The sequence below is a fragment of the Lonchura striata genome, chromosome 1A (assembly GCF_050655825.1).
Source record: "Lonchura striata isolate lonStrDom1 chromosome 1A, ASM5065582v1, whole genome shotgun sequence".
Taxonomy (NCBI): Eukaryota; Metazoa; Chordata; class Aves; order Passeriformes; family Estrildidae; genus Lonchura; species Lonchura striata.
Genome location: NC_140741.1, coordinates 57,626,195 through 57,652,353, shown reverse-complemented (window position 1 = coordinate 57,652,353; position 26,159 = coordinate 57,626,195). Strand labels below are relative to the sequence as shown.

Sequence of the window (26,159 nt, the reverse complement as noted above, 5' to 3'; positions counted from 1 at the left end):
GAGTTAATTAGTCTCAATCGTCACTATTAAGCACATACTCAAGTCCCTTAGAAGGAGTCTTACCCTGCCATCTTTACTAGAAAGATTGCCTAAGCTGTGCTTCCAGCTATTCCCCTGCATTGCAGCTAAGATTGCTATGTCTCAAGTCTTTCTCTGAAAGACATCTTCAGCTCTGCAAAAGCAAATCCAGCTTTCTTCCATTGCTCCTCTTGGGTAGAACAAGAGAAGAGGAGGAGAAAGAGTCCTAGTCCTCCTAGTCACAGCAGTGGGGAGGGTAGCAATGATTAGTGCAGTCCACCACAAAGATGAGCTAATTCAGGTGCTCTTCACGGCTTCTACTTCAGTTATTAATACTTAACTAGTTCAGGTAGTAGCTCTCTGCACCCTTTAACCAGATTAAGGCTCTTGGCCTCCCTTGCCATAAGGGCACATTACTTGCTCCTCAGGGCAGCTGCTTCCCACCCAGCCTGTGATTCCTGCCCAGGAGCAGGAGTGGTGATTCCCTTCGTAGAGCTGCATGAGGTTCTTGTCTCATTTCCTGGGCCTGTCCTGCTCCCCTTGCGTGGCAGTGCCCCCAGCTGGCCTTCCAGCTACCCCTCTGGCTTTGTACCATCTGCAAACTTGCTGAGATCACAGGGATGCAGCACACAGGCCAAAGCAGCCTCACTTTAAACTGAAAAATAGTACTGTTTCCAGTCCCAGGTGGTAATTGATTTATGCATCCTGACAGCACATGCCTTCACTTTTCTCCTCGAGTAGTAGAGAAGGCTTCTACAGAGCCCTGTCTTATTTAAGGGATTCAGAGATTTTTGCCTTACTGAAACAAAAACAAATGTAGTTACAAAAACTGGGGATATAGGCACTTCCAAAACAACTAGGTAAAAAATTTATTGTTCATCTGAACTGCTGACTAGCCTACACAGATTTTGGGTTTTTACCTAGAGCCCTGTACCTTTGTAAAAGAAGGGAGATGTAAGCATCAGTAGAAATGCAAAGCAAAGCTAAAATGAGTATGACTTTAAGTTATAAGAGTTGGGTGCCTGTTATGGCAAAAACAAGTCAAAAATGATAAAATAATCACTCTTTTCCTTTAAAAAACACTGAAACATTCAAAATTATGAAAACAGAAAATCCTCTTGAATCCTTGTAGAAAAAATAACTATGCATAAGTCCTAGAAAATATAACCTGCTTAAAGCATACCATGCTTTTCTCAAGCTACATAAGATGGTCTTTATCTCTAAACACACCTTTGTGAAAGCGTTTGGACTGAGGAAAATATACTGCCCACCTCCCATTCTGGACAGCTGACTGATGTTTCACAGGAGGCTGAGTACCAACAGTGCATAACCCTGGGAAATGACTAACAATGAAAATTCTTTTTTGGGAAGAAAGAAGGATTTGGCAAAATTCCTCTATCTCCACAAAACACCAGCTGTAAAAATCAAATTAACAAATTCCAGTTATGTTTGCACATCTCATCATTAAGTTTGCATACCACCTGTGTTTTTGTACTGTTCTGAAATACAAATAGTATTTTGATACACTGAAAGGAACATGGCAAAACCACACAGAAAGACACAGCAGCAGTTTCCTTGCTAGAACAGGAATTCCACTTGCCTCCCCACATACCCTAGTTAAGCCTCCTCTTTGAAATGTTGTGGTTATACTCACCTGGCTGTGTTTGCTATACCCTCTAGCCCTGTCATACCCACATCTAAGAGAAGCATGGTAGTTGAGTCTAAAATTAGGAAAATCTTAGGCCATGCCTTCGTCAAAAGGACACATCACTCAAGATCAACTGTACATACGCTAATGTATGTACAAGAAACAAGATGACCCCATCTTCTGGGTATTTGAAAACAGACTTCATCATCTTGCTCAGAAGTCTTTTGGTAAACTTGATTTTGTCAAGTGACGAGAGCATGGTTCACTTACTAGTCAGCGTGGCCAGGACTTTTAACAGTTACAGCAGCAGGAAATGGCAGCCCGAAGAGCATGAGAGCAGTAGGAAAACTGTTTATTTTAAGAAGGTAGAAATAGGTTTTGCCTTTTATACTGCCAGGCAGGAAGATGCAGGAGGGCCAGCAGCACAGGACGCTTGTATGCAGATACACCCAGTTAAATTCATGGGCACTAATCTTCACGCTCTGCCAGTATTTTTCTGAGTCATTTCTACTTCAGCTTGTTACACGTGATTGTCAGCCTCTACATGTCAGCTAACAAACAGCCAACAAATTAATATTTAAAAGAGGCCATAGTCCAAACTAGCTCTGCTAGTCTGGGTCTGCTATATCCAGGTAAAAAACCCAAAACACAAAGGGAAGTAAACACACCATTGATCTGTAAAACCAAGTGTTTTTGAAGCTACTATCAGTGAAGTTAAGAAAGCATTAAGCTGTAGAAACAATACCAAGTCCCACTGAGCTACTACTGAACAGGCACCTTCTAGAGTGAAGTCTGGAAATTGCCAGTAAGCAGGCAAGAACTAAAACACATTTGTCTTGTTTCTAGCAGACTTTGTACAAAAATAGGTGAGCTGGAAGCCAGACAGGCTATAAGAACCTGCTTGTGTCACATCGAGAAGTGCAGAATAGTCTTGTTGGCATAAATAAAAATAGCAAGAGTAATGTACCCAGCAACTCCACTCACCAGATTCTTTCAAGTGCCAGCTTTCACTCTGCAATGCACAAGCACCCGCACTAGCTACTGTTTCTTAGGAAGCTGAGACACACATAACCACACAGCTGCATAAATTGAAATTCATTGCTGCGTTGCCAAGATTTGCCAACAGCCACAGCAGAAATACACACTTCAGTATCCCATTTCATCTATTTCTGCAAGTTTAAACAGTATTGAGTTTGAACAATACTTGTAATTGGGGTAAAAACCCCACCAGTGTCTATTATTTGTAAAGTGTAGGCAGTACATGACACTGCTCCCCTCTAAATTGAGGAGAAAATAACTGATATTTTTAAGTTAATATGAACTCTTCTAGAGACAGGCTGTGACTCTTACTATAGAAGAGCAGGTGAAGTGTCTGTTTTCTAAACACTTATGTTTAAGGCACTGTTACTGACCTATTAACAGACCTGTCATTTTTATCACCAGTAACTACTGAAAATTTTAATATGCAAGTAATGAGGTAAAGATACAGCATTGGAAGACATATTGCATACAGGCTGCAGAGCCATGGGATTTAGTTTACCTTTACAGAGATTCAACAGTCAGATTTCACTGCAGCAAGAAGTCTGATAATGACTTTTTACATCAAGAAAACATCAAATACTTCAGATATTTTGCCTTCATGAAGTAACTTTTAACACTCAAAAAGAGTTTTCCTTGTCCCCACCACTTGTGCACTCAAATGTGGACTTTAAAAAGACATGAAATCACATGAAATTTGACTCTGTGCAAGATGGTATGCCAATGGCAAAGATTAGGTAGGCACATACACTAAAACCGAGTTCAGCCCAAAGCTGCATGTTGCTGCAAACAGCAGCAGAGACCACCAGCTGCATCTGACATGCTCTAATACAGCTGAAGTCTACACCAAAGACCAGCACACTCAAAACCTTTACCACACACCTTTACTGTAGTTGTCACATTTTGTTCTGTGAAGTGTTGATGACTTCTTGCCTCGTATCCCAGCACTGACAAGATTCTTTAAACAAGCATGAAAGGGCAAGTTTCATATGAAGGGTGAGAAAAGGTCCGGTTTCAAGACAAGAAATGGCAAATCAAGTTTGCAAAATATTTAATAGAGCAGTTTCCCAGTGGACTCCTGACCAGAATCATAACCAGACTTCTAAAAAGTATATATATATTCAGATTTGAAAATTTATCTTTATTTTTTACAAAATGGATTCCAGGAAGTTTAAAAGGCAATATCATAGAGGACTGGGGCGCAGAAATCAGGTGTAGTCATTCAAAGCATTCAAGTAGGAATATGGTCATATAAATATTTGAAAAGCATCTTTTATCATAAATGTTCAGAACAAAATGTATAACTCATTCCAAACTAAAAATTGAGCTTTATAGCACATATTTCCCTGAACAGAAAAAATAAGTAACTTTTGAAATATTTCTAAAGGCCTGAAAGCTTTTTCCATGGTTAGTTACAATTAGAAGACTTGCCTTAGATTAAATTCCTCCCTTTCCAAATATGGAAAGTATTAACATCAGTCCACTGTTAAAACAGACAACGTGTTGCGAATTATTTCTGGTATAGTATGTTCCAAGAAAGCCCGGAGTATAAAGGTGCTGAGGTGGCTCTGAGTTGAGTTAGTAGTCGTCTCCCCTGCTGACGACCTCCTTGCAGGTGGGGCGCAGCAGGATGGTGTGCTCGAACTGCGCCGTGTAGGAGCCCTTGATGTCGCACAGGGGCGGGTACGGATCCACGATGCCCAGGTCGCACAGGTTCTTCAGCGCCATCAGGTATTTGCTCTCCCCCAGGCGATCCAGCCACCGGCGGCAGAAGGCAAGAGTACCAAAATTTTCATTGATAACATTTAGCAAGTGTTTCGCTCTTGGAAGCCTTGGAGGGAAAAAAAACGAACAAGAATGTTGGAGAAGAAAGAAGGATCACCAGCATGTATTCACTACAGAAATAAACCACACCAACTAAGAATAAGGTTATATAGCACAGTCTTTTCAGACTGCCTAGACTTGGGATGTCTTCCTACATAAATCACATGTTCTCTTTAGAAAATAAAGTGCACTTTCCTTCTGCAAATAGATATCCTTCAAAATGGATTGTGAACCTATCTGCAAGCTAAACTAAACATAAGGACACATATTTCTCATAAAAAATAAAGGCTATTTCATTTTATAAAGAAAAACAGAATTCTTTCTGATCCAGAGTTGTCAGTAATCTGAACTAATTTTGGCAGAAGCTCGGTGGTTTAAAATGCTAAGTTTTCACTTCTGAAGTCAAATACTCAGTAAGCTTTTTATTCCTAATTTTTACAATATACAGGCATAAAAATATATATTTATAGATCTTCTAAGAATTCAGCTTAGTTGCAGTCAAGCAGTTCCTTTGTGATCTTTAGTCTAATTCATCCCATCCTCTCTCACATTCCTAATATGTGCTGTGGAAAAGCATGTCTGCCTGCTATGTTTCTGACCAGAGTAGTCTTTGTTTCAGAAAATATGTTGTACTCCTAGAAATGCCAAAATGCAAACTCAGTGAACCTAAAAATGAGGATTTTTTCGTTTTACAGCAATGCATGAAAACAAAACCTCAAAACTCTCAAAACATCCATAAAATGAAACAGACGGCACAAATAGCTTAATAGATTCTGAGAATAGCAGTAAGACAAAGATTGTGACACACAACCACAGTACAGGTATTGACTAAAAAACCCACTATACATTTAATACAAAGGTGGATACACAACTATAATCTATGTATTAGTAATAATGAAAAAAATAATGGTAGGAAGATCGTTAAAAAATCAATACACAATTCTGAAAACGTATTTTCTACATTTTCAGTTTCTTGGGAATAATTCTGTGTTGTTCCACATTACCAACCAGAGTGTATTTTTGTAACAATATTGCTAGTACTGCCCTTTGAGTCCTCTGGACAGCCTTATTATTTAGTGAAGAACAAGCATAGTATCATATTTGAATCTCAAGAGGGTGGTAGCTTTATCAAAATACACCAACAAAATCCAACCTTATTGGCACGTGCCCGACATCAAAGTTCTTCATATAATGAGAACACTCCATATCATCATGAACAACACCTTTTCCTGTGCTACCAAAGGTTTCTATAGCATACACTTCACCTTCCTAAGGAGAGAAAAAAGGAACATGTTGCAATATGTGACACTGTGTCATTATGATACAACATCTCAGTATTACACTTCTGAATACAAGTAATTAAATGTGAACACATTCAATTGTCAAATTAATGTAGAAAAAAAATCAACATGGAGATTTTACACATTTGAGGTATCTCCAAATCATCAACTATTTACCTTAGTAGGATTTTATTTCAAGCCAGAAGCTTGAAATATGTTTCTAGTTACAATTTCTCAAAGTCCTTGCAATTAAAACATTGTCAAGGCATACATCTAACATAGCTAAGAAACTACATTTGCTAACTGGAAGTACTTCTTTCTGTCCTAGTCAGATATAAGTCCTAGGAAATGTATAGTTTAGACATAGCAAATAGATGTTGATTACAGACACTTACTGCACTGATGAACTTTCTGCCCAATTTCTGCAAGAATTTTCTGGTAACAGGTGCTAGTATATACCCTTAACCTGCTCATTTCCATTCCATAAGATGAATTTCTTCAAGAAATGAAGGTGATAGATCTGCAAGGGTATTATTAAAATTCTAGCCAAGAACATACTGAAATGCCATTATACAAACTCATTTCTGCTAAGTCCATTCACACATCCTTAATAGCAGGACTGTGACAGGGACTTAACAAGCCTGGGCATCAAATACTAATGGACACTATGAGCTGCATTGTTTGTTTTATTAAGCTCCTTTTAAAGTCACCAGCCCAAAATAAGAAGCTATATGAAAAGCAGTAACACAGGTTTCAAATTCAAGACAAACCCTTGAAGATGTCCCTGAATATTCAACTGACTCATTAAAAAAACTACTAACCCTCAAAAAGCCCCATACAATGCTGCCACAAGATTCACTTAAAACCCACTTTTTCTGAATAAGGATAATCAGAGGCTCTGTTAGTCACAAAAAACTCCCTGGATTGCAGTTTGATACTATAATTAGCACAGTACAGCAAGACCTTGGCTATGCTCCACATTCTTCACTGTCGAACTCACTGTATTTAATAATGTAGGATTGTGTCCTAAGTAACTTACAGAGGCTGAAGAAATTAAAAAAGGTGTTCTCCTCAAAACCAAGCCACTAAGTCAAACACACAAGTTTTTCTATCCTTTTCCAATACTCATAATCCCTTTGCACAGTCTTTTAGATAACATAGTTAAAACTTTTGTCTTTTTTGTGAACATCATAGGTCAACATCTATGATACAAGTTTTGGGCAATGAGAATGAGCCTACCTCAAAAAACAATCCTGTCCAGACCACACCTATGTCTATTCAGCTCTTACAAGTCTTATCTATGCTGGTAGACTTAATGGTGATCATTAGTGATGAGGCTTAGAATAAAATTAAAAGCTTCTTGTCTCATCACTCATCTTTTAAATCTTATCTCATTAGAACAAGAGCTTCAGTGAAAATGATGGCTAAATCTCAGGTTCCATGTTTGAATACTGCTTTCCCAACTGGTACTTGGTCACAATCATGTACAGCCATTGATTGCCCTTCCCCTGCTCCAGAACACTATCCAAACAACATCTTTTAACTAGCCTCTCACATTAACTACAAATACACTTAATTACTTTGTATCTGCAGAGAAAAACTACATTGCAAGCTTTTCAAGAAAAATACTGTATCTAACAAAAAGTTATCCAAAACTACACTACAGAGGTATTTGTCAAGAAATTACCTGGGTGAGAGAAGATTTCATTACAGAACAAACAAACAAGGACTACGAATGAGCTGCAAGTCATTCAGGAAAACCCTGATTTCCTGAATTCCAGTTCACCCCTAAATATGAATTTCTGTCCTTTTCCATGTTCCTCAATGCAACATTCCAACACTCCGTTTAATAACATATACACACTGAGAAATAAATATGCAGGAGTTTCAAAAAGTATTATTATGGCATTCAGATTTCAACAGTGGTGGGTATCTTTTGCTTTGTTTGGTGGTTTGTTCTTTAAATAGTAGCATTCCAAGGCTTCAATTTCAGCAAGTGTTAGATACCTGAACACTCCAGGGCAAAAATGAAGAAGCCACTAGGACAGAACTATTCCTGTACAGGAGCATTACACAGTACAGCAGTTATTCCACTGCAATTATTCACCAGAATCACACAAATCAAAAGGGCACAGAAATACTATTCTTGCAATGATACTGGGGAAATTTAACAGAATACAGAACTCAACTAACCTCCATTCTTGTGGCTTCTCCTCCTTTCACAATGGGTACTGTTTTTCCTGCATGTATCCTATATGGCCCAATGGAGTGTCCATTCAAATTGCGGATTGGCTTCACTTTGGAAGAGAACATTAATATTACAGGCAATTTCCTAACAAATGGTAAACCCTTTAAAGCAATTTGGCTTGTTATCCCATATTAAAAGTGTAATAGTGAGTCATCACACTGCAGAGCAACCAAACACAAAACTACCCACGTATCTTGTACAAACACCAGCTAAGACACAAGTTAGCTTTGTATGCTTTAGCAAGGCTTCATTATTAAAGAGCATCAACTCCAACAGTAATAAAAGCTTATTAATAAAGCCAAACAGCAAGTATCAAATAATCTGTACAGTTCAAAACTGTTGTTTAGCCTTATCTGTTAGAGATACAATACTTGGGAAGTATAAGCCAAGAACATTTCTCCAAAGGAAAGGCAAGCCAGCTGTAAACAAATATTTATGGAAGACTCATACTATACTTCTAGCAGATGTCTTTTCAATATCCTATGCTGAAATCAACATTTATACAAATCTATATACAGGTACACACTTCTAAAACAACTATCCCTATATGAAGAAAATAACTTACCTTGGTATGTTTTGCCATCTATTTCAACTTCGTAAGACTCCATAACTTCTTGTATGGCCTCTCCCACGTCACAGAGACGTACATCTATTCCAGCACACTGAAAATAAATGCAAATATAAATGGAAAATAATCACAACATTTACTGAAAAATACTATGGAAATTATTTGCATAAGGATCATACCTTTATTCCAGTATTTGTGGCATCCTTTACAGCTTGTAATAGTCTGTCATATTTTGGATTGAATGTGACTGTAAAAGCACAGTCAATAATACGACCTGAAATCAGCAGAAGTTAGTTAGCTTCATACTATTTGCACTGAACATTCTCAAAGTTTTAATTAATAAATGAAACTAACCACTAATATGTGTTCCAAAATCTATTTTGCAAATATCATTGTATTGCAGGACAGTTGGATCTCCAGCATTGGGAGTGTAGTGGGCAGCACAATTATTCAAAGAACACCCCGTAGGAAATGCAAGACCTGCATTTAAACCATTTTCCTTTATCAGCTTACGTGAGCAGTCTTCTAGTTTTTCACTGAAAAGCAGAGGGGAGGGAGAAGAAAAAAAAAGAAGATGACAGTTAACATTAGTATTTCTTATGACTTCAAATAAATCAGTGCAAGAACAAAACCTCAGAAAAATATTAAAGCAAATGCTTTTATGTAAAATCAAACTATCTGTATCCTAAGTAGACAGACAACCCTAGGCTGAAAAACATAGGCACAACACAACAATCTTCAGTTCTTTATGTTGTTTCCTCTACCCTTTCTTGGACAAAAATGACTCCTTCTCTATTGTTTTTCATTGAAGTTTAAAATATTTATCCCTACAAGCTATATAACCCATCCTTCCTGAACAGCAGAGGTTAGACAACCAAAGTTTCGGCAAATTAAATGCATTCTTTAAAATTACTGTGATTTAAAAGGAGGTGGGAAAAAGGAGGTAAAGCCTCTTATTTATTAACACTTTGATTGTAAAAGGACCTTTTTAAAAAAAATTGACAAAATAAAACCTTGTGAGACTAGCATTTGTTTTTTTTGTTTTGTCTCATCTCAAGATGCTAGCTACTGCAAATGCACAAATACACATCCAACAGCGCATTCTCCTTCAGTGTCAGTGAATGAGGTAAACTGCAGCGCACTGCAGTGCACCAAATTCTGATTTTAAGAAAGCCAGAGAAATATGAAAAAGGAGAGCACATTTTAGTCAGCAAAGTCCCATAGTCTGAGGTACTTCAGGAAGAGTAGTCATGTTTTGAGAAAATGACTGCTTAGAATAGCCAAACTGCATAATTCACTAAGACAGATTTGTTTAATCCAGACTAGTGAGCTGCCTTTTTCCTACTTTCCCTCATGGTATATTATGTCCTAATGTTATCCTTGCACAGTTACCTTGGGGTTCAGCTCTCATTAGCTTTACTATCCTACTCTTGTCAGCACAGGCCTCAGTCACACCAGGTTGAAAGCACCTGATTTTGGAAGCTAAACTGTTCTGGATCAGTGCAGTACTTGGACAGTAGACATTCAATCTAGATAAACTGAAGGACAGAAAAAGTAATAGTTGGAAGAGCCACAATAATCAGTCCAGGCTAATTCTTTCTTTAAACTTAATCTGAATACATTTGCTCAGTTATTTCTTACTAACTGAGAATTATAAAAAACCCCATTGTGTTTCCACCAGAAACATCAGTCAGCTAATGAAGACCAGACACAGACAAAACCTTCCTGCCCTGGACTGAATACACAGCCATGCTGGTTTTATGCCTCTTTGCCCAGTTCCTGGCACAGACTGCACCTCACAGTCTACATGACATTTCATGATTCTGGCAAGCAGTAGCAGCACTGCTACTGCTGCTTCTCCCAGCATCACTGCAGAGTAGCAAAGGCACTGAAATCTAAATGAAGCATATAATCAAACTACGTGAACATCATGGAAACCTTAGTTTAAAATTCAGTATAATCCAGGCCCTGTAAAAGCTGCATAAGCTAAAAATGAAAGAGGAAACTTAAAGGAAATAATTGGCAACACTGGTTGTGTACCTCAAATCTCCCCAACACTCATTACACAGTGAATAAAGCACAAAGAACTGAGACTAAATCTCTCCCACTCTGGAAAATGAAGAAACATCTTCAGCACAGGTCTTCCAGAAGATGTGTGTCCTCACCAGATTTCTATCATTGTCATTCCAGGTTTTATCCAGCTCATAACGTATTTCCTCACTTGTCTGTGTGCCTCTGCAGCCTCCCGAAAATCATTCCAGATTTCCTCACTGGCTTGGTCTAGTGCTTTCTTTTCTTCACTAGTTGTTCTCCAAGCAGCAGTTCGCCTTGAAAATAAACAAAATGTTTCAAACAAGTTCCTATAATCACAGCAATAATTGCAACTTCTGTCTAAAGCCTGCAAGGTGTTTATTAACCAATCAGATCTACATCCCCCTGTAAGAAAAGACCTTGATTTATACAATAAAGGAAGACTATTTAAAAAAAAAAAAATCTCTATCAGTACCACAGACTAGCAACTGAGAACAGCAGTAACATCCTACCAAAGGCCCAGACAAGCAGTGTGCTTGAAGGATGCCCAAGTTTTCAAAGACACAGAACAGGCATATAAAATTCATATTAATGCCTGCAGTTCCACCTTAAATTTAGCAGGTCAAAAAACTGCAACAGGCTCTACTCATGCAAAAAGTTTTATTTTTTTCACAATCTTATTTATTCAGACAAGATTGTTCCTGTACAGAGATGAACCTCAGCACTGCAGTGTAGCTGCTTGGCCCAGAAACTGTTGCTGACACAGACAATAAGCATCTTCAAAATTTAAGAGCTTGCATTTCCAGTATTATTTTCATTCACACTCAGAATATTTAGGTAATAACACCTAACACAGTGCATGGTAAGTATGACACATGACAGAACGTTACTTTCTAAATGGGCTGGATGGTGAATTAACATTTGTTATGGGAGAGCACTACTCATTCTGGCTCTTTGGTAGGTTCATAGAAGAAATACAAATATTTTTTAATACAGGACTAAGTATAAGATTAGCTTTGAATATATTCTGTATTATGCAAAAATCCAATGCAACTAAGGTTCCATGAAAGCAAACAAAAACATAATTTAAGTATTCCAACAACTGTCAAAACTTAGCTAGAAGACTACTCTGACTATAAAGTAGAGATAATACTTCAAATGGTGAAGCTGCAGCCACATAATAGTGCAAAAAACCCTAGTGATGACTCAAAGAACTCTGTACACGCTGTGCAATACAAAAACTACCAAGAACAATTCACAGCTGCACATGCTGGCATTTCTTCAAAGAAAATGGGTGGTGGACAAGATGGACCATAGATGCTGAAATACACCAATTTTCAAATTTAGAAATTAATGCAAATGAGCTGATTCTAAGCAAACAACTGGGTACACAGAGTGTAAAGGACTAGTTTTTGAAATCCAAAGAAATAGCTTTTTACATGTTTCATAGACACGTAATTTAGCTCCACTTCCAAGTTTTCCTTACAGCCAAAAAACAGGTACAGGTCAACCAAGAGACTATGCCCTTGAGTTTTGCTGCATTTTGAACTAAGAATATATACTTATATGTAAATTTATAAGTATATATATTTATACTGAGTATTTCAAAAGAGTTGAAAAGATAAAGGAAGATAACAGGCTACTCCATAAATCTTTCTCAGGATGATCAGAGGATACAAAATATTTTGAGACCCTTTTGCTTGTTTCCATTGAACTTTCTGCTTCTTTTCAGATAAAAGTGCAAAGCAGAAATCCCACATTTACCTTTCTGAGCAGTTTTCTTGCTCCAGTAGCAAGCATCACACATACTACTCTTACAATTTGCCTCAATTGGGCAAATTCTACCAAAAAAAGAAAACAATGTACTGTATAACCTGGGCCCCCGCTCCACCACGAGAAAACTGGACTTCTGCCAGCACAGTAGTCATTGAAGATGGAAAAGGTGCACTGCAGAAAAACACTGGGGACAAAGACTCAATGATCCTTTCAGACTGTTCTGGATTCCAGCAGCGAACACCCCTTAGTAGCAAGAACTGCTGACAGAGTCTGGGCAGCTGCTCTGCCATCTGTCACAGACCTGAGTGCAAACTCCAGCAAACTGGCAGGAAGCCACCCTCATTCTGTCTTACTGTACTTCAGCATTTAGTCACTTCACACAAGTCAACTGGTGAACAGAACTGCCTCTACCTGTAAAAACACTGTATCAGACCCAAAGCATTGTGCTGAAAAGCTGCACTATGACCACCTGGGAGCTCAGGAATGGAGGCAACAAGAATTTCTGCTAGGGCCTAAGCACTTCAGGACACATGAAAAATCAGTTGGTCAGATGAAGGCCTCACGCCAAACATCAAATCCTCCAATGGTACATGAGCTAACAAGCTTTTAGCAGTTTACTAATGTGCTGCCTGTTACATGTCAGCCAAAGAAATTCAACTGTTGCTCCAAGCCAATTGGTCCAGCTTTTCACTTCAGTTCACAACCTGCAGTTTTCACCAGTACAAATCTTTACAGGATCACCCTGTAATTTAGATTATAGTGATCAAAGAAATCCAGAAAATAATTTCCCCATATTATCTTGCCCCAAATAATCCAGTCATGCTGTAGGGAAGGGTTGCCATTCGAAGGGACCATTATAGGCTTGAGAGGTGGGCCTCTGTGATCCTCACAAAGCTCAACAAGGCCAAGTGCAAGGTTCTGCACCCTGGAACAGGACAATCCCATCACAAATACAGGCTTGGTGAAGCATGAATTGAGAGCAACTCTGAGGAGAAGGATTTGGGGGTCTTGGTGGACAAGAAGCTCCACATGACCTAGCAATGTGCACTCACAGCCCAGAAAGCCAAATCATAAACTGGGCTGCATCAAAAGCAGTGTGGCCAACAGGTAAAGGAAGGTGATTCTACCCCTCTACTCCATTCTTGTGAGACCTCACCTGGAGCACCACATTCAGCTCTGGGACGCCCCGAGATAAGAAAGATATGGAGCTGTTTCAGTGAGTGCACAGGAGGGCTATGAAGATGATCAAGGCTGTAAGCACTGCTTCTGTGAAGACAGGCTAAGAATAAGTGGGGGCCTGCAGCCTGGAGAAGAGAAGGCTCTGGGGAGACCTCACAAAACCGTCAGAACCTGAAAGGGACAGCTTTTTTCCATGGTCATGTAGTGACATGACATGGGGTAATGATTATAAACTGAAAGATGGTATGTTTAGATTAGAATCTAGGGAGAAATCCTTTACTCTGAGGGTGTTAAGGCACTGGAACAGGCTGTCCAGAGAAGTTGGGGAAGGTGTCCCTGCCTAGTAAGGTTACAAGTAGCTCATCTTCAAGGTACCTTCTGAAGCAAACAAGTGGCTCTGTAACAGCAAAGACGTAGAAACAAGTAGACAGAGTCAAGGATTCCTTAATTCTACTTTAACAAAATTGGTGTATCATGAAATACTGCTTATTTATTTTCTGCCCTCCCAGCTGTATAATTTCAAATTCCCACATCTGCAAGAAAAAATACAAGCTTCAAAAACAAACAAACAACTGGAGATATAAAAATGTTAAACCTGTTAGTCTGTTGTCTATGGAAGTATTGATTATCTGCTATTATCTGCTATTTTTTTAGGCTGAAATTTGAACACCCACTTCTAGCTGAACTTCTCACACAAAATACACAATTGTGGGTTAACGAGAGGTAACTTTAGAAAGCACATGACATTAACAGTTAAGAATAGAAGTGCAACTCTTAAAAAATCAAAGGCAAAACCCTACTGACCTCAGCATGAGTAAGACATGGCAAAAAAATGTTCCACCAATATATAAAATGAAGGAATTACTCAGAATATGAAATATCCTGGCATTAATGTCAGCTACTAATTTAAGTAGTAGCATATATTAAGAAATACTAAAGTAGTATTTAGTCTACTAAGTTTAGTAAGATTTGAATATTTAAATTAGGAAGAAAACTAAGCACATATTTGCTTAAGCACATTACACGAGGAAACTATTTCAGGTTCCTTAGAAGCATATATTCTTCCTCCATAGCAGAACATCAGGTACAGAAAATACACCTCACTTAAATCCTGTTATGAAAGGAGGTTTGTTTTTATGGCTTTTGTCCTTTTTCTTTTCAATAAATAGTAGCTAAACCAGAGAAAATATCTTAATCTTCAATAGCTGAATATGTATGAGAGGTATAAAAATAGTGTGTTATTTGTCAATAAACTATGTACATGCTTGTTTATTACCTAATTTCCTGGTTTATTTAAATTATGAGCATTGTACAGGTTAAATACTTAACTCTTAAACATTAAAGAGTCACTCCTGGATCAGCCTGTCAGAACTATCCTGTGCAAGCACTTCATTAGCATGCTGATCTTGTGCACGCAAAGAAGGCAGTAATTTATAAATAAACAGGAGTACACCTTGTGTTCAAAGTCAAGCAATGAAAAAGAAAAACCCTCCTTGAAAGCAAATTTTCATCCCATAAAAATGAAACCATATTATCTGAATACAATTCATAGGGGGTACTGGACTCTTACTTATTTTACTTACATTCTATAAGAAACAGGCATTGACTTTAAATAACCAAATAAAAAAACATTTCAGAGTAATTTCATTCTCAAGTAAAAGACATTGAAAACTAGACAATGGTTTCAGACACAAATATTTACCTACTTTCTCCCTTGGTTCAAACTATCTTTTCAGGGCTTTGATTCATTATTTCCTGGTAAGTTTCAGAGTTTTCAGTAATACCTGGTGTTTTTACTCAAGTTTGCATACTGTTCAAGCTAATTCTATGCCATGCATCCTCTGTCTCTCCCAGGTAAAATATGACCTTCCACAACACTTCACATAGGAAAAAAAAATTCAGGAAAACGCATTCAAGTTGGTATGTCCTAACAATGCACAAAGAAACAATAGTCTCCGGTAAAAACATAAGGTTGCAGATCTCCGTTCCAGTGAGCCACTGGAAGCTGTTGTTTCTTTAGTGCAATTCTCACATCACTGAGAGTTACAAAAACAGGTGAGGTTACAATAACTACATACTCATTCCAAGAAAGAGAAACAAAGTACAGAATACATCATGTAGGCTTTTAAATTACATGGAGAGACTTACACATCTCTACCAAAAAATAAGTAACAAAGAGTTGGCATCTCAACAGCCATAAAACTGCTGCATAATAGTGTCTCATCTCCCTGAATTTTAAACCTGCACTCACTTCTAATTCAAAGTTTTTCTTACAAGCTGCCTACTGAAAGTCTCTTAGCACCCTGGGTCTCAAGGGCCCCCTGACTCATGACAATTCTGCTTATACTGGCTATACCTTAATTAAAAGGGTAGAAAAGGACAAGCATTTCTGGCCTGAAGACCTGTATTCATTGAGTTCCTTGGTAATCCGTTTAAAGGAAAAAAGGGGCAAAACCCAATGTACAATATTAATTTTGACTATTTAGTTGTAGATTAATATTTTTTTTCAGCACATCAAAATGAAAGCATTTATTTCTTAAGCTTAAAACACTCACCCATCTTGTGTTGGTGGATATTCACATTCTTCTCCCTTTGGGAATACATTGCTGGGAAATAGATCACATATTGGAATAGAAGGTGGATCTGTCTGGACCTTAGCTGTTGTGTATAATTTAAGAAAGTGTTACACATGGGACTCTGGAAACACGAACCATCTTATTTCAAGCATAGAAGTTAAACAACAGAAGTTATTTAAGATCCCCTTAACTAGAATCTGGGCTTCTACCAAGACAACATTTATCACAATGCCCTCCTATGACTTGATTTATCCAATGCTCAAGGCCAATTAATGGCCTCAATGGCATTCAGGGATACCAGAAAAGACAACTTGGCTAGACTTAGCCTACAAACACAAACTGCACCCCTAAATTTATTTCAGCTGCAAGAACAGCACTTGCACACACTTAATACCAAATATTCACATAGTCTGCGTTTTTGTGCTTGATACCTACGTCCTTTCTTCTTTTTCTTCTTCTTTTTCTTTTTCCCAGTTGCTCCATCTCCTTCACCGTCTCCATCTATAGGAAAGAAAGTGCTCAGCTGACTATAAAATAATCTTAAAAGAACCAAAGTTTGAATAAAACACAAAAATATCTGGACTATATGGAAACACTTCTCCCACAGCAAAATTTAATGGATTAAGAGACAACATCCAGAACCTGCCACCAAACCATCAGGATTTTCAGTCCCTACACCAAACACAGACCTAAGAAAATAGTTTTGAAAGTTGACAACACACCTAACATCAAAGGAAAAAAGAGAGCTCAGGCAAAGTGTTTTCAGAAAGTCCTATCTCATATTCCTCTGCACCTGGAAAGATAAAGGCCCCAAAGAAGTAAACATGACAGCTCTCTATCTATGCCAGGGTAAGTTTGATCTTGAGATAACAGGGAAGGTCACAAACAACACTCTCAGCAAAAGCACTGAATGTGTGAGATACAAGGGTGGTCAAACACTGGAACAGGTTTCCCAGAGAGGTGGAAGATGCCCCATCTCTGGAAATAGTCAGGGATCAGGCTGAATGGAGCTTTGAGCAACATGATCTAGCTGAAGATGTCCCAGCATATTGCAGGGCTTGGACCAGATGACCTTTAAAGGTCCCTTCCAACCCAAAACATTCTATGAATCTACACCAGTAGGAGGTTTCCAGGGAGCACAGCAGGTAAGCACCAAGAATCAGCTACACCATTTACAGTCGCATTTGGGAGGTAACAACAACCCTGCAGACTTCACATTTGGCTACATCTAATCCCTACTTACTTCACGCTCAATATCTCAGGTGCTATCAGCTACCTAAACGTTTTGGTCCTAAACACAAATTCTTTTCAAAGTAGAGAAGTACTACTCATCTACATGTAGAACATTTTCAACTACAGCAAGAAGTAAAATTAAAACAACTTTTAGAATCAAGTCAAAGCATTCCATTTTGAGTGTATTTATACACAAGCTTGCATTTAAAAATCAAATCAAACCACTGACCAGCTGCTCCAGTCACTAGATTTCATGATAGTCAATATCATGGCATAAAATTGCTGATGCTGAGTGCTGTAATTCTGCAGTTGGGGCAAATTTCTGTAATGTCACTCTTGTCCCTCCCCAGCTCATTTTGGCATTAAGTACCTTAATTTAAGTTTTGGTAAAAAAAATGCAATTTTTTTGTATCTATAACATAATCCCAACATACCAGATTTTTCATCAATCTGTATTTTATAGGCAACCAAAAATCCTTACCAGTGCATATGAATTTCTTTAAAATGTGGTACCTTTGTCACATTTGTCTTGACCTTGAGCACCACACAAACCATTCATAAAGAAATTAATTAGACATACTCCAGTTCATTCACCAAGTGATTTCTGGATTATTCTTTCAAAGGCTAGGCCTAAACTAAAGAGAAAAAACCCCCAGCATTTCTTAAATATTGTTGCTGTTGCTATCTGCATATTGTAGGTTCTTCATACATCACTGCACGTGAAACTGCCAACTGCAAGCCAAACTAACCCTGTCTATGCTTTCATGTCCTTGAAGACTGCTGCAGACTAACTGTGCTGCCAGAAACATAACTACTGCATTTGACCAACACTGTTTGTCTTCCAGTTATTTAGCTGCTAAGGAAAAAAATCTGTCACCAGAAAAGCAATTTCAGATCTTTGCAAAACAGAAGTCTAACCTTGTATAATTTTGGTATAGATATTTAACAACTTAGTGCAGTATCATGCAAAAATGTTACAAATCAGCATTTTAATATGGCAAAGGAAATCCAAAGAGCACTTGCTAATCTCTCCCAGAGTTCAAAAGTTATAGAGTCTCCTTTTTGAGGCCACTCAGTTATAGACTTATTGGGGGTGGGGGGGGTGGGGGGTGGAGTAGTTATTTTATTGATTTTAATCTAATGCTGCATGTCTTAAAAAAACAATTCTGAAACTACACAATTAAGATGGCAAATAGTGAGAGCCAGTACAGGTAAGAACACAGCTGTCTTCAAAACACTTGAGTTAAAATTTTTCTGCAAAAGTATCAGTTTTACTAAAAACACATCCAAGTATGATATGTGGGAAAAAAAAGAGATATTATTAATTCAGTCATAGCATCACTTCATTGTTTTATGCTTTCTAATACTATAGTACAATTACTAATACTGTAAAAAGGATAAGAGAGCACAGCATTTGATCTACAACTATCATTGTTATTTCCCCAGAGAGAGAACTCCTATCTATGAAATCATCCTAATGATTTCAACGATTTCTTTCCATTGTATACAGTTTTCACTACCCTCCTCAATACTTCTTCCTCAAGTTGCAATGATGGTAAAGCACATATTGCATTAATTTTAACTCCATAACCTGAAAGATACCACAAAACAAGCCATAAGAATACATTTCTATGCAAAGTACCTGCATTAAACTTGATGCTACGAATTAGTAATGGTCCAAGATAAATTTGTTTCTTAATATATCTCAGCACTCTCATTTAATTTTTTAAAACTTCCATACCCAATTCATTAAAATGACATTCCAGAAGGACAAATTCCAGCAAGTGAACTAAGAAGATTTCTAAGCAGACTGCTCAAAGTGTTGAGCCAACTTAATATGCTAATTCAGAAAAATAAAACTAAATTAAGAAATGTGTTTTCCTAAACATCCATTTCCCTTGAGAACCATCCATCAAACCAAAGGAAATACATCACCTTTATTCAATCTTCCTACAGAAACGACAGACCCAGTCTGGATTTCACTACAGACACTTTCAAGGCTCTTGCTCAGAAAATCAGTTACACAGCACAAGCAACACACAAAGTGTGTGTCATGCTTATGTATTAATCTCCCCCTAATTCAGTTTTAATGAAAGATAATAATTACAGATGAGCAGGATTCAAGTCACTGGTAAAGACTGTAAGACCTATTAATTAAAATGCTCCCTTAAAATTTTCTCTGCATGTTTTAAGTCAAGAATAAGAGACATATTTTGAAACATAAATGTCTACTGGCCATGGTAATGCAAGTGAGAATGATTTACAGCTTACCTTATCTTAAACTAAACATTCCCCTTCAGCAGGTAGATCCTTGAAAACACAAACCTTTAACAAAGTACTGCTGTTACTTTTATATGTATGCCTGTGTGACAGCAAAATCATTGACAAAAAGTAGAAAGTATAGATAGTTGAATCTTGCCTCTCCAAAAAGAAACCCAACCAAAATCAAACCAAGACATCTGTAAACAGTCTGTTAAAAGGGAGTCTTGGAAGAAGCTGAAACTGGAAATGTTAAGAGAAAATAGTAAGTTATACTTGCCATCATCATCATCATCTTTTTCTTTCTCCTCTAGGGCTTGCTTGTCCAATTGTTTTGCTACATCATCAAGAGCACCTTCCATTTCTTTATCAGTTTCTTGTCCTGTTTGTAAAGTTAAAGTATGACTTACAGTAAAACATTAGTTCCACATTAGTAACCATTAGCCCCTAAAGTTACATATAAAACATTATGCTGTACTCATCCTACAGACACCTGAGCACCTAATAATACTTTTTTCTGTCTTAAAGCAGCCCCAAAGTGCAAGGCTATAGGACAGTACAGTGACAGGTGCTGTTAATGAAACCTGCATATAAAGGTAGATTAGCCCGACACTTCTGATTCCTTTTTTCTGCCAGGGAAACTAATTATTCTTCCCATAGCAGCAGCCTGCTCTTGTGGGATAATATGGGCGTGAAGTAGATAATTATAAACGCACAGCACGATCATGGCTAACTGATGGCCTGCTAAAACAAACCCAAACCATCGCGCCTTTAAACTATTTGCCCAGACTTGCTCCAGCTCTCTCCGAGAACTTGGGAGGGGTGCAGAGCCTTCATCAGACAGGATAACTTTTACAACAGCAGTTTTACACCTTTCTCCCCTCGGGGCATAGGAGAGGGTGAGGAAAGCGGTGGTTTCGCTTGCGCACAGAGGAGCGGGAAGGACACCCCAGCCCCAAGGAACGGCAGCAGCATCCTCCGGGCACCGCCAGCCCCCTCCGAGCCTCCCCTTCAGCCCACACCGCCGTCAGGGCCCGGGACAGCGGCCTCGGCGGCGCCCCGCACCCGCACGCCGGGACCCTGGAGCCACCCACGTCCGCCTCCGCCACGCCCGCTTCCCGGTGTGCCGGCCCGAGGCCCCTCACGCCGCCCGGCCCGTCAGCGCAGGGTCGCGGTGCGGCCCGGCCCCTACCCGCGGGGCCCGCTCTGCCCTTCTTCTTCTTCTTGCGCTTCTTCTTGGCGCCATCCTCGGCGCCGAGCCCGGCTGCGCCGTCCCTGTCCTCGGGCTCGGGGGGCAGCTCGCCGTTGAGGTGCTGCTCCCGCTGCTCCGCCCGCCCCACGCCCGCCATGTCGCCGCGGCCGCGCCGCCTCGCGCGCACGGAGCGAGCCGGGGAGAGCGGCGGGGCCGGCGCCACGCTCCGGGGTGCGCGCGGGGCACGCCGGGACGGCGGAGGACTCGGCCGGGAGGGGGCGGGCCCTCGGCCGCGCACGCGCGCCGCCGCCGGGGTGCGCGCGCGGGCCCGTGAGGGGGCGGCGGGGCGGGGCCGCGCCCGGCTGCGCGGCGCGATAAGAAATGGGGAGGAGAAATGTTGCAAAATATCCCTTTCGCTCAGAAGGAACGGCTGCGGCGTTCCCTTACAGCATGTAAGGTTGTTAGGGTTTTACCATTTGCGGGCACTGAGGAAATGTGACTAACACGAGGGATAACTGGTGTACAAAACGAAAATAACACAAGGGGAAAAAATTACTTGTTACAAGTAACATAGAGCAAAAAAGGGAATATTCTAATACGTTATAAAGGACACTGCTTTTCCCCATTTCTACTATGTAGAAAACCAAGGCAAAATGCCAATATTGCCAGCATCCACTAATGAAGGATTAATTCAGCCCAATCCTTAAAATTCATTTACTGAATGAAACCTTTTCACAGATTTTCTTCTAGTATAACCATACTGGCTGAAAAATATTTTTCCTTTTTGGTATACTTGTAACATAACACGGTATAATATAGTGCCATTGTAATTTATAGCATACAAAGATTCAAAACAGGCCTTGTGTTGCAGGCAGGTCTTTGCTGGGGAAGCTGGTAGTGCCTTGTTCCTCACCAAGGTACAAATTCTGCCCCACTGGCCCCACCGGGGCTGCCTGATCCCGTCTGCCCCTTCCCTGGGTCACACCCATGGGCATCTCCTCACTCCTCACCTGATACAATTCCCGGCAAGAACAGAACTCAAAAAGACTAAACTAATGCTCTGGTACTGATCAAAGTCCATCCTGCTCCAGGCAATGATATCCATCCGCTGCTCTCACGCTGAGAACGGATGGCACAAAGCATGACGCTGAGAATGGATGACACCAAGTGCACTAACGCTGCCTAGAACACTCTGGATTTATTGCTTTCTATTCTAGTTTTCTAATTAGGTAGAAGCAGAATCTACAGAGGTGGTTTGGTTTGGGGTTTTATTGTGGATGGTGGCAGGAGAAAGGGGGAACATCAATGGAGAATTCCCTGAATTCTCCATTTTGAGACATCTTACATCTTCCTGTTGTGCATTTACTGTAGTTGGGCACTGTAATGCTCCCAGGATATCGGACAACAGTGATTTTGTGGTTTGCTTTAATCCATTAGTCTCGTATGTGAGAGTGCTCTACCCCTTGCTCTAACCCGTCTAGTGGCTTTGACAGCTTGAAAAAGTGCTTGTGCTCCCACTCCATTTAATCTGGTGTGTACCAAAAAAGACATGTTGCCAGACCACAGATTTTGTTGACTCTAAAAGTGAAGTGACAGATAAAAGAGTCCATAAAATCTACAGATGCCCAAGGAAGACAGAAGGAGAGATATTGGCCAGAGATATATAAAAAAGAATACATCTCATGTAGAAGCTGCAAACATGAGATCTGGAAATGCATCAGAGGAAAAAAAAACACAAGCAGAATAAATGTTTCTGTGATTAGCTGAACTAACAAAGGCAGTTTTCTCAGAGCATTGTTCCTTTCCTCCCCAGAATGACTCTGGCACCATTCATATTTACTGTGATACCACAACAGAGAGGGAGAGATGGCTTGTGCCACATGGTTCAGCAGTTTGGCCTGTCTCTGTTTAGGTGGGGACATTTGTTTGAACTGCTATTGTCTACTCAGCTGTCCAAGTGTCATTATGTTTGGGTGTTATTCCACCAATTTTGTCTGAAAATGAACCTTCACATAAACCTCCTTCCTTTCACAAAGTTGGCTGAAAATAAATTGTAGAATGGTGTCACACTTAACACAGAATATAGTAAAGCCCAGCAGAGTGAAAGCAAACTGTGAGTGAGCTGGAAGAAGCAGGATTAACCAAGTGTCTCTACAGTTTGAGATGATGTTATTGGACTCAGGCTGTGTTCAGCAGGCTCTCAGGGAAGAGGGCACATTGGACAAAGCAAAGTTAAGCATTTTCCAGGTTATGCTACTTCCAGACCCAGAATTAGCACCAAATATAAGAGAATACGGATAACTGAGAGGGGAATAGCATGATAAACAATATGCAAAAATAGAATGCTCTATTAAAAAAATTGCAAAGTGGGATTAAGAAGCTGGCCTGACTGCACTGACAAAGCAAATATTAACATGAACAGGCTGACAACTGGTTCCATGTTCCCCGTCTGGCTGCTTTTAAGAGGAACCAAGCTCATGGATGCAGAGAGTCAGACACATCTTGTAGAATGCCCTTACCAGCTCAGAGTTTTGTCCTTCTTCTATTATTGCCAGTCAGCTGTTCCTAGCATTTAATACACATTGTATTAATGGATGCTATTTTACCCAATTGCATGCTGTACTAAACAGCATGATAAGGTGAAAGTATTGGCCAGGCTGTAGGCCAGGAGAGACTGTGAGTACCATTTTTAGCTGGGGGGTTTTGTTTTCTCACTATTCATTTTTCTTAACCAGCCTCCTGGACAAAGGCAGGCAGTGGCTGGGGAATTAAGGGGAGGGCTGAATGCAGTCCAAAATATTCAGCAGGATTTGAAACACTTTCCTGAAAGTGACAGAGAGTCACCTCCTCTTAGTTTTTTTCTAAGGAGTCTGCTCCAATTGCACTATTTTCCAAGAAAACAAAGTTATGATCTTCAGAAAAATACCTTTTTTTAGGGCATGTTGTGTTTTATTTTGTGTTTTGTTTTCAAATTGTATGTAAATATCAAGAAATGGCATGGAATGGAGTGGAGGATCTGTATCTGACAGCTGTAGTTTAATCCTGTAAAGAGGGTGTGCAAGGACAACTAGGGATTAAGTGGCCTGTATCAGCCCCCAGAAGAGTTGAACAGTGGGATATTACATTTGTTTCTGTTTGTATTTCTAGGACTGATGCCCTTATTTATGTGTTTATGACACTTTAATACTCTTTTTCCTAGCTGAGGGCCAAAACTCATAATCCTTAGCTGTAAAAATTCACTGAAGGCAATGGGAAAATTTTTATGACTAGAGGTTTAATATTAGGCCTAAATGCTGGAAGCAGAAAAGGAAAATGTTTCCTGCATGAGAGCAAATATGTCTTATGGACTCTAGAAGGAAATATATTCCTTGTAACCCATTGCTGAGCACAAAGAATTCTTATACTTCCTCAGCCATCTCTAAAATTTTCTCATGACTTAGATGAAGTAGTGAGATCTAAGTGGCAAAACCAGACAAAAATTCACATTTAACTCTGTTCACTGTGGTCTTCTTTCCACATTCCTTAGTGATTGTTTGTTTTTTTTCTTTTTGCTGAACACCAGTTAGATTACAGTCTGTCAGCTGTAATCTAAATATACTGCCTTGCCTCACCTGGTGTCCCAATATCTGTGTCCCTTGGAGGACAGGTTTCAAGGGATGTATGAGTGCTTCTGAAAAGAAGCAGATTTCGTCTAAGTGTGAAAGTCACTCTGAGAGGCACAGTCTGCTGTGTGTGTACTCAGACTGGGACAAAGCAAATGCTTCTCAGTTTTCATTAATAAATGCATGCTGTGAAATAGGAAAGTAAGTCAGCTTATGGACTTCTTTAGAGCTTACTTTTCAAATTGCTTTTAAACTACACAATTCATGTGATGAAAACAAGTCAGTGCCTCAGGAAGACTCCCTAAATTTCTGTGACAAGGAGCTATTGCATTAGGCAGGTATGCAGAAACATACATTAGGACACACTGCACTGAGCATCTCCCTGACAGCACATCTTTGTGCCTGTGCCTAGTCTTGGTAAGGGATAAAAGGCTACAGAGAGCTGAGACCCTAGACTGCTGTTTTCAATATTATTTTTGGTATTTATGATAGAGTAATTAAAATTATTTTTGATAATAAAAGCATCTTTCTTGTTGTACTCACTGAGCCATAACTGCAGATGGAAGCAGTCTTCTTTTTCAAATAACAAACTGAGACATTGTATAGCCTCATAAACAATTGTAGGTCATATCTCCTGAAAACCCTAATTTAGAGTGGTATGAACCTAAATTATCAGAAAGTTATATTTTGTAATAAATTTTATGTAATTTAATACACTGATGTATTAATGTATTCCCATTCACACAGTGAAGAAAATTTTCAAGACCTCACACAGAAAGTGATTTCTGAGCTTCACTGTTAGTGAAAAAAGCACTAACAATTTCTTTTCCACAGCCTGCTGATGTAGCAGCTTTCTTCTGGGCTGCTCCACCCCTTCTTCATTCTGGGGAGTAATGGAAGTAACATTCACAGCTGCAGTGCTGGAGACAGTACATGTATATTTCTTTCACCAGATATTTTCCTTTTGTCCAGGATAGTCTTCTATTTCACCTTCACACCTCCTCCAGTCTTAAATTGGAAACAGTCATTCATTTTGCTGTAGATGAAAATTAGAATGAAAAAGAAAGGCAAGAAACCAGAACTGTTCTTGTATTTCACTGTAGATCTTCCCCCTGGCTTTACTGCTAGGTAATGGTGTGACACCATTAGTGGTGGGAGCAAGGAAATTTCTGTCAACTATTTTCAAGGAAAGCACAAAAATTATCCCCAAGGCAGATGTGGCCAGGACAGAGCAGGAGAGGCGGGGGAAGCACAGGACCAGAACTGGCACTCTGCCATGCAGTGTGAGCAGAGAGAGAAGTGGGAAGGTGACAGTGTCCTATATTTAACCCTACCTCCTTGAGCTGTGATACCTAATGTTCATTTCTGCTGTCAGCATTTCATGAGTTTAATATATTTAACCTAAAAACTTTTAATGCCACAGAATATCTTTGTTCTACTGTTTTGGCTTGGTCTGAACAATAGCACATTGCTGGGTGCAGAGCCCTATGGATGTCATGAAATTCATGTCTGCTGACTAATGTACTGGGAGGCAGTGTTCACAGCATTCCTCTGGGGTGTGACTCCCCAGGATAACTGGGTTTTAAGTTCAGATCTCATCATATTTGCTTTAAACTGATATTTTTGTTCCAAAGAGATACCTTGTTTTGCTGAACTTGCTTTGGAATTTCAGAAATTTGCTCCAGAT

The 26,159-nt window shown here is 39.4% G+C and overlaps 1 protein-coding gene across 1 annotated transcript; it reads right to left on the bottom strand.

Annotated features, from left to right (window-relative positions):
* Window positions 1-3,738: 3,738 nt before the first annotated feature.
* METAP2 (methionyl aminopeptidase 2) lies at window positions 3,739-21,107 on the bottom strand. The gene is made up of 11 exons (XM_021527968.3): window positions 20,871-21,107; window positions 19,959-20,060; window positions 16,622-16,687; window positions 16,166-16,268; window positions 10,790-10,951; window positions 8,979-9,160; window positions 8,804-8,898; window positions 8,622-8,718; window positions 8,002-8,105; window positions 5,682-5,797; window positions 3,739-4,535 (listed from the first exon to the last, which is right to left on the bottom strand). Exons 1-11 carry the CDS (start codon window positions 21,025-21,027, stop codon window positions 4,283-4,285), a joined length of 1,437 nt encoding a protein of 478 aa, XP_021383643.1. The 5' UTR covers window positions 21,028-21,107; the 3' UTR covers window positions 3,739-4,282.
* Window positions 21,108-26,159: the final 5,052 nt, after the last annotated feature.

Excerpts from the sequence above, each read along its gene's own strand:
- METAP2 (XM_021527968.3), bottom strand. The coding sequence starts at position 21,027 with ATGGCGGGCGTGGGGCGGGCGGAGCAGCGGGAGCAGCACCTCAACGGC. Across the intron at positions 16,688-19,958 it reads AAAAGATGATGATGATGATG|ATGGAGACGGTGAAGGAGAT; the intron begins GCAAGTATAACT and ends TCTTTCCTATAG. Across the intron at positions 10,952-16,165 it reads TATCCACCAACACAAGATGG|GCGAACTGCTGCTTGGAGAA; the intron begins GTGAGTGTTTTA and ends TTTATTTTCAAG.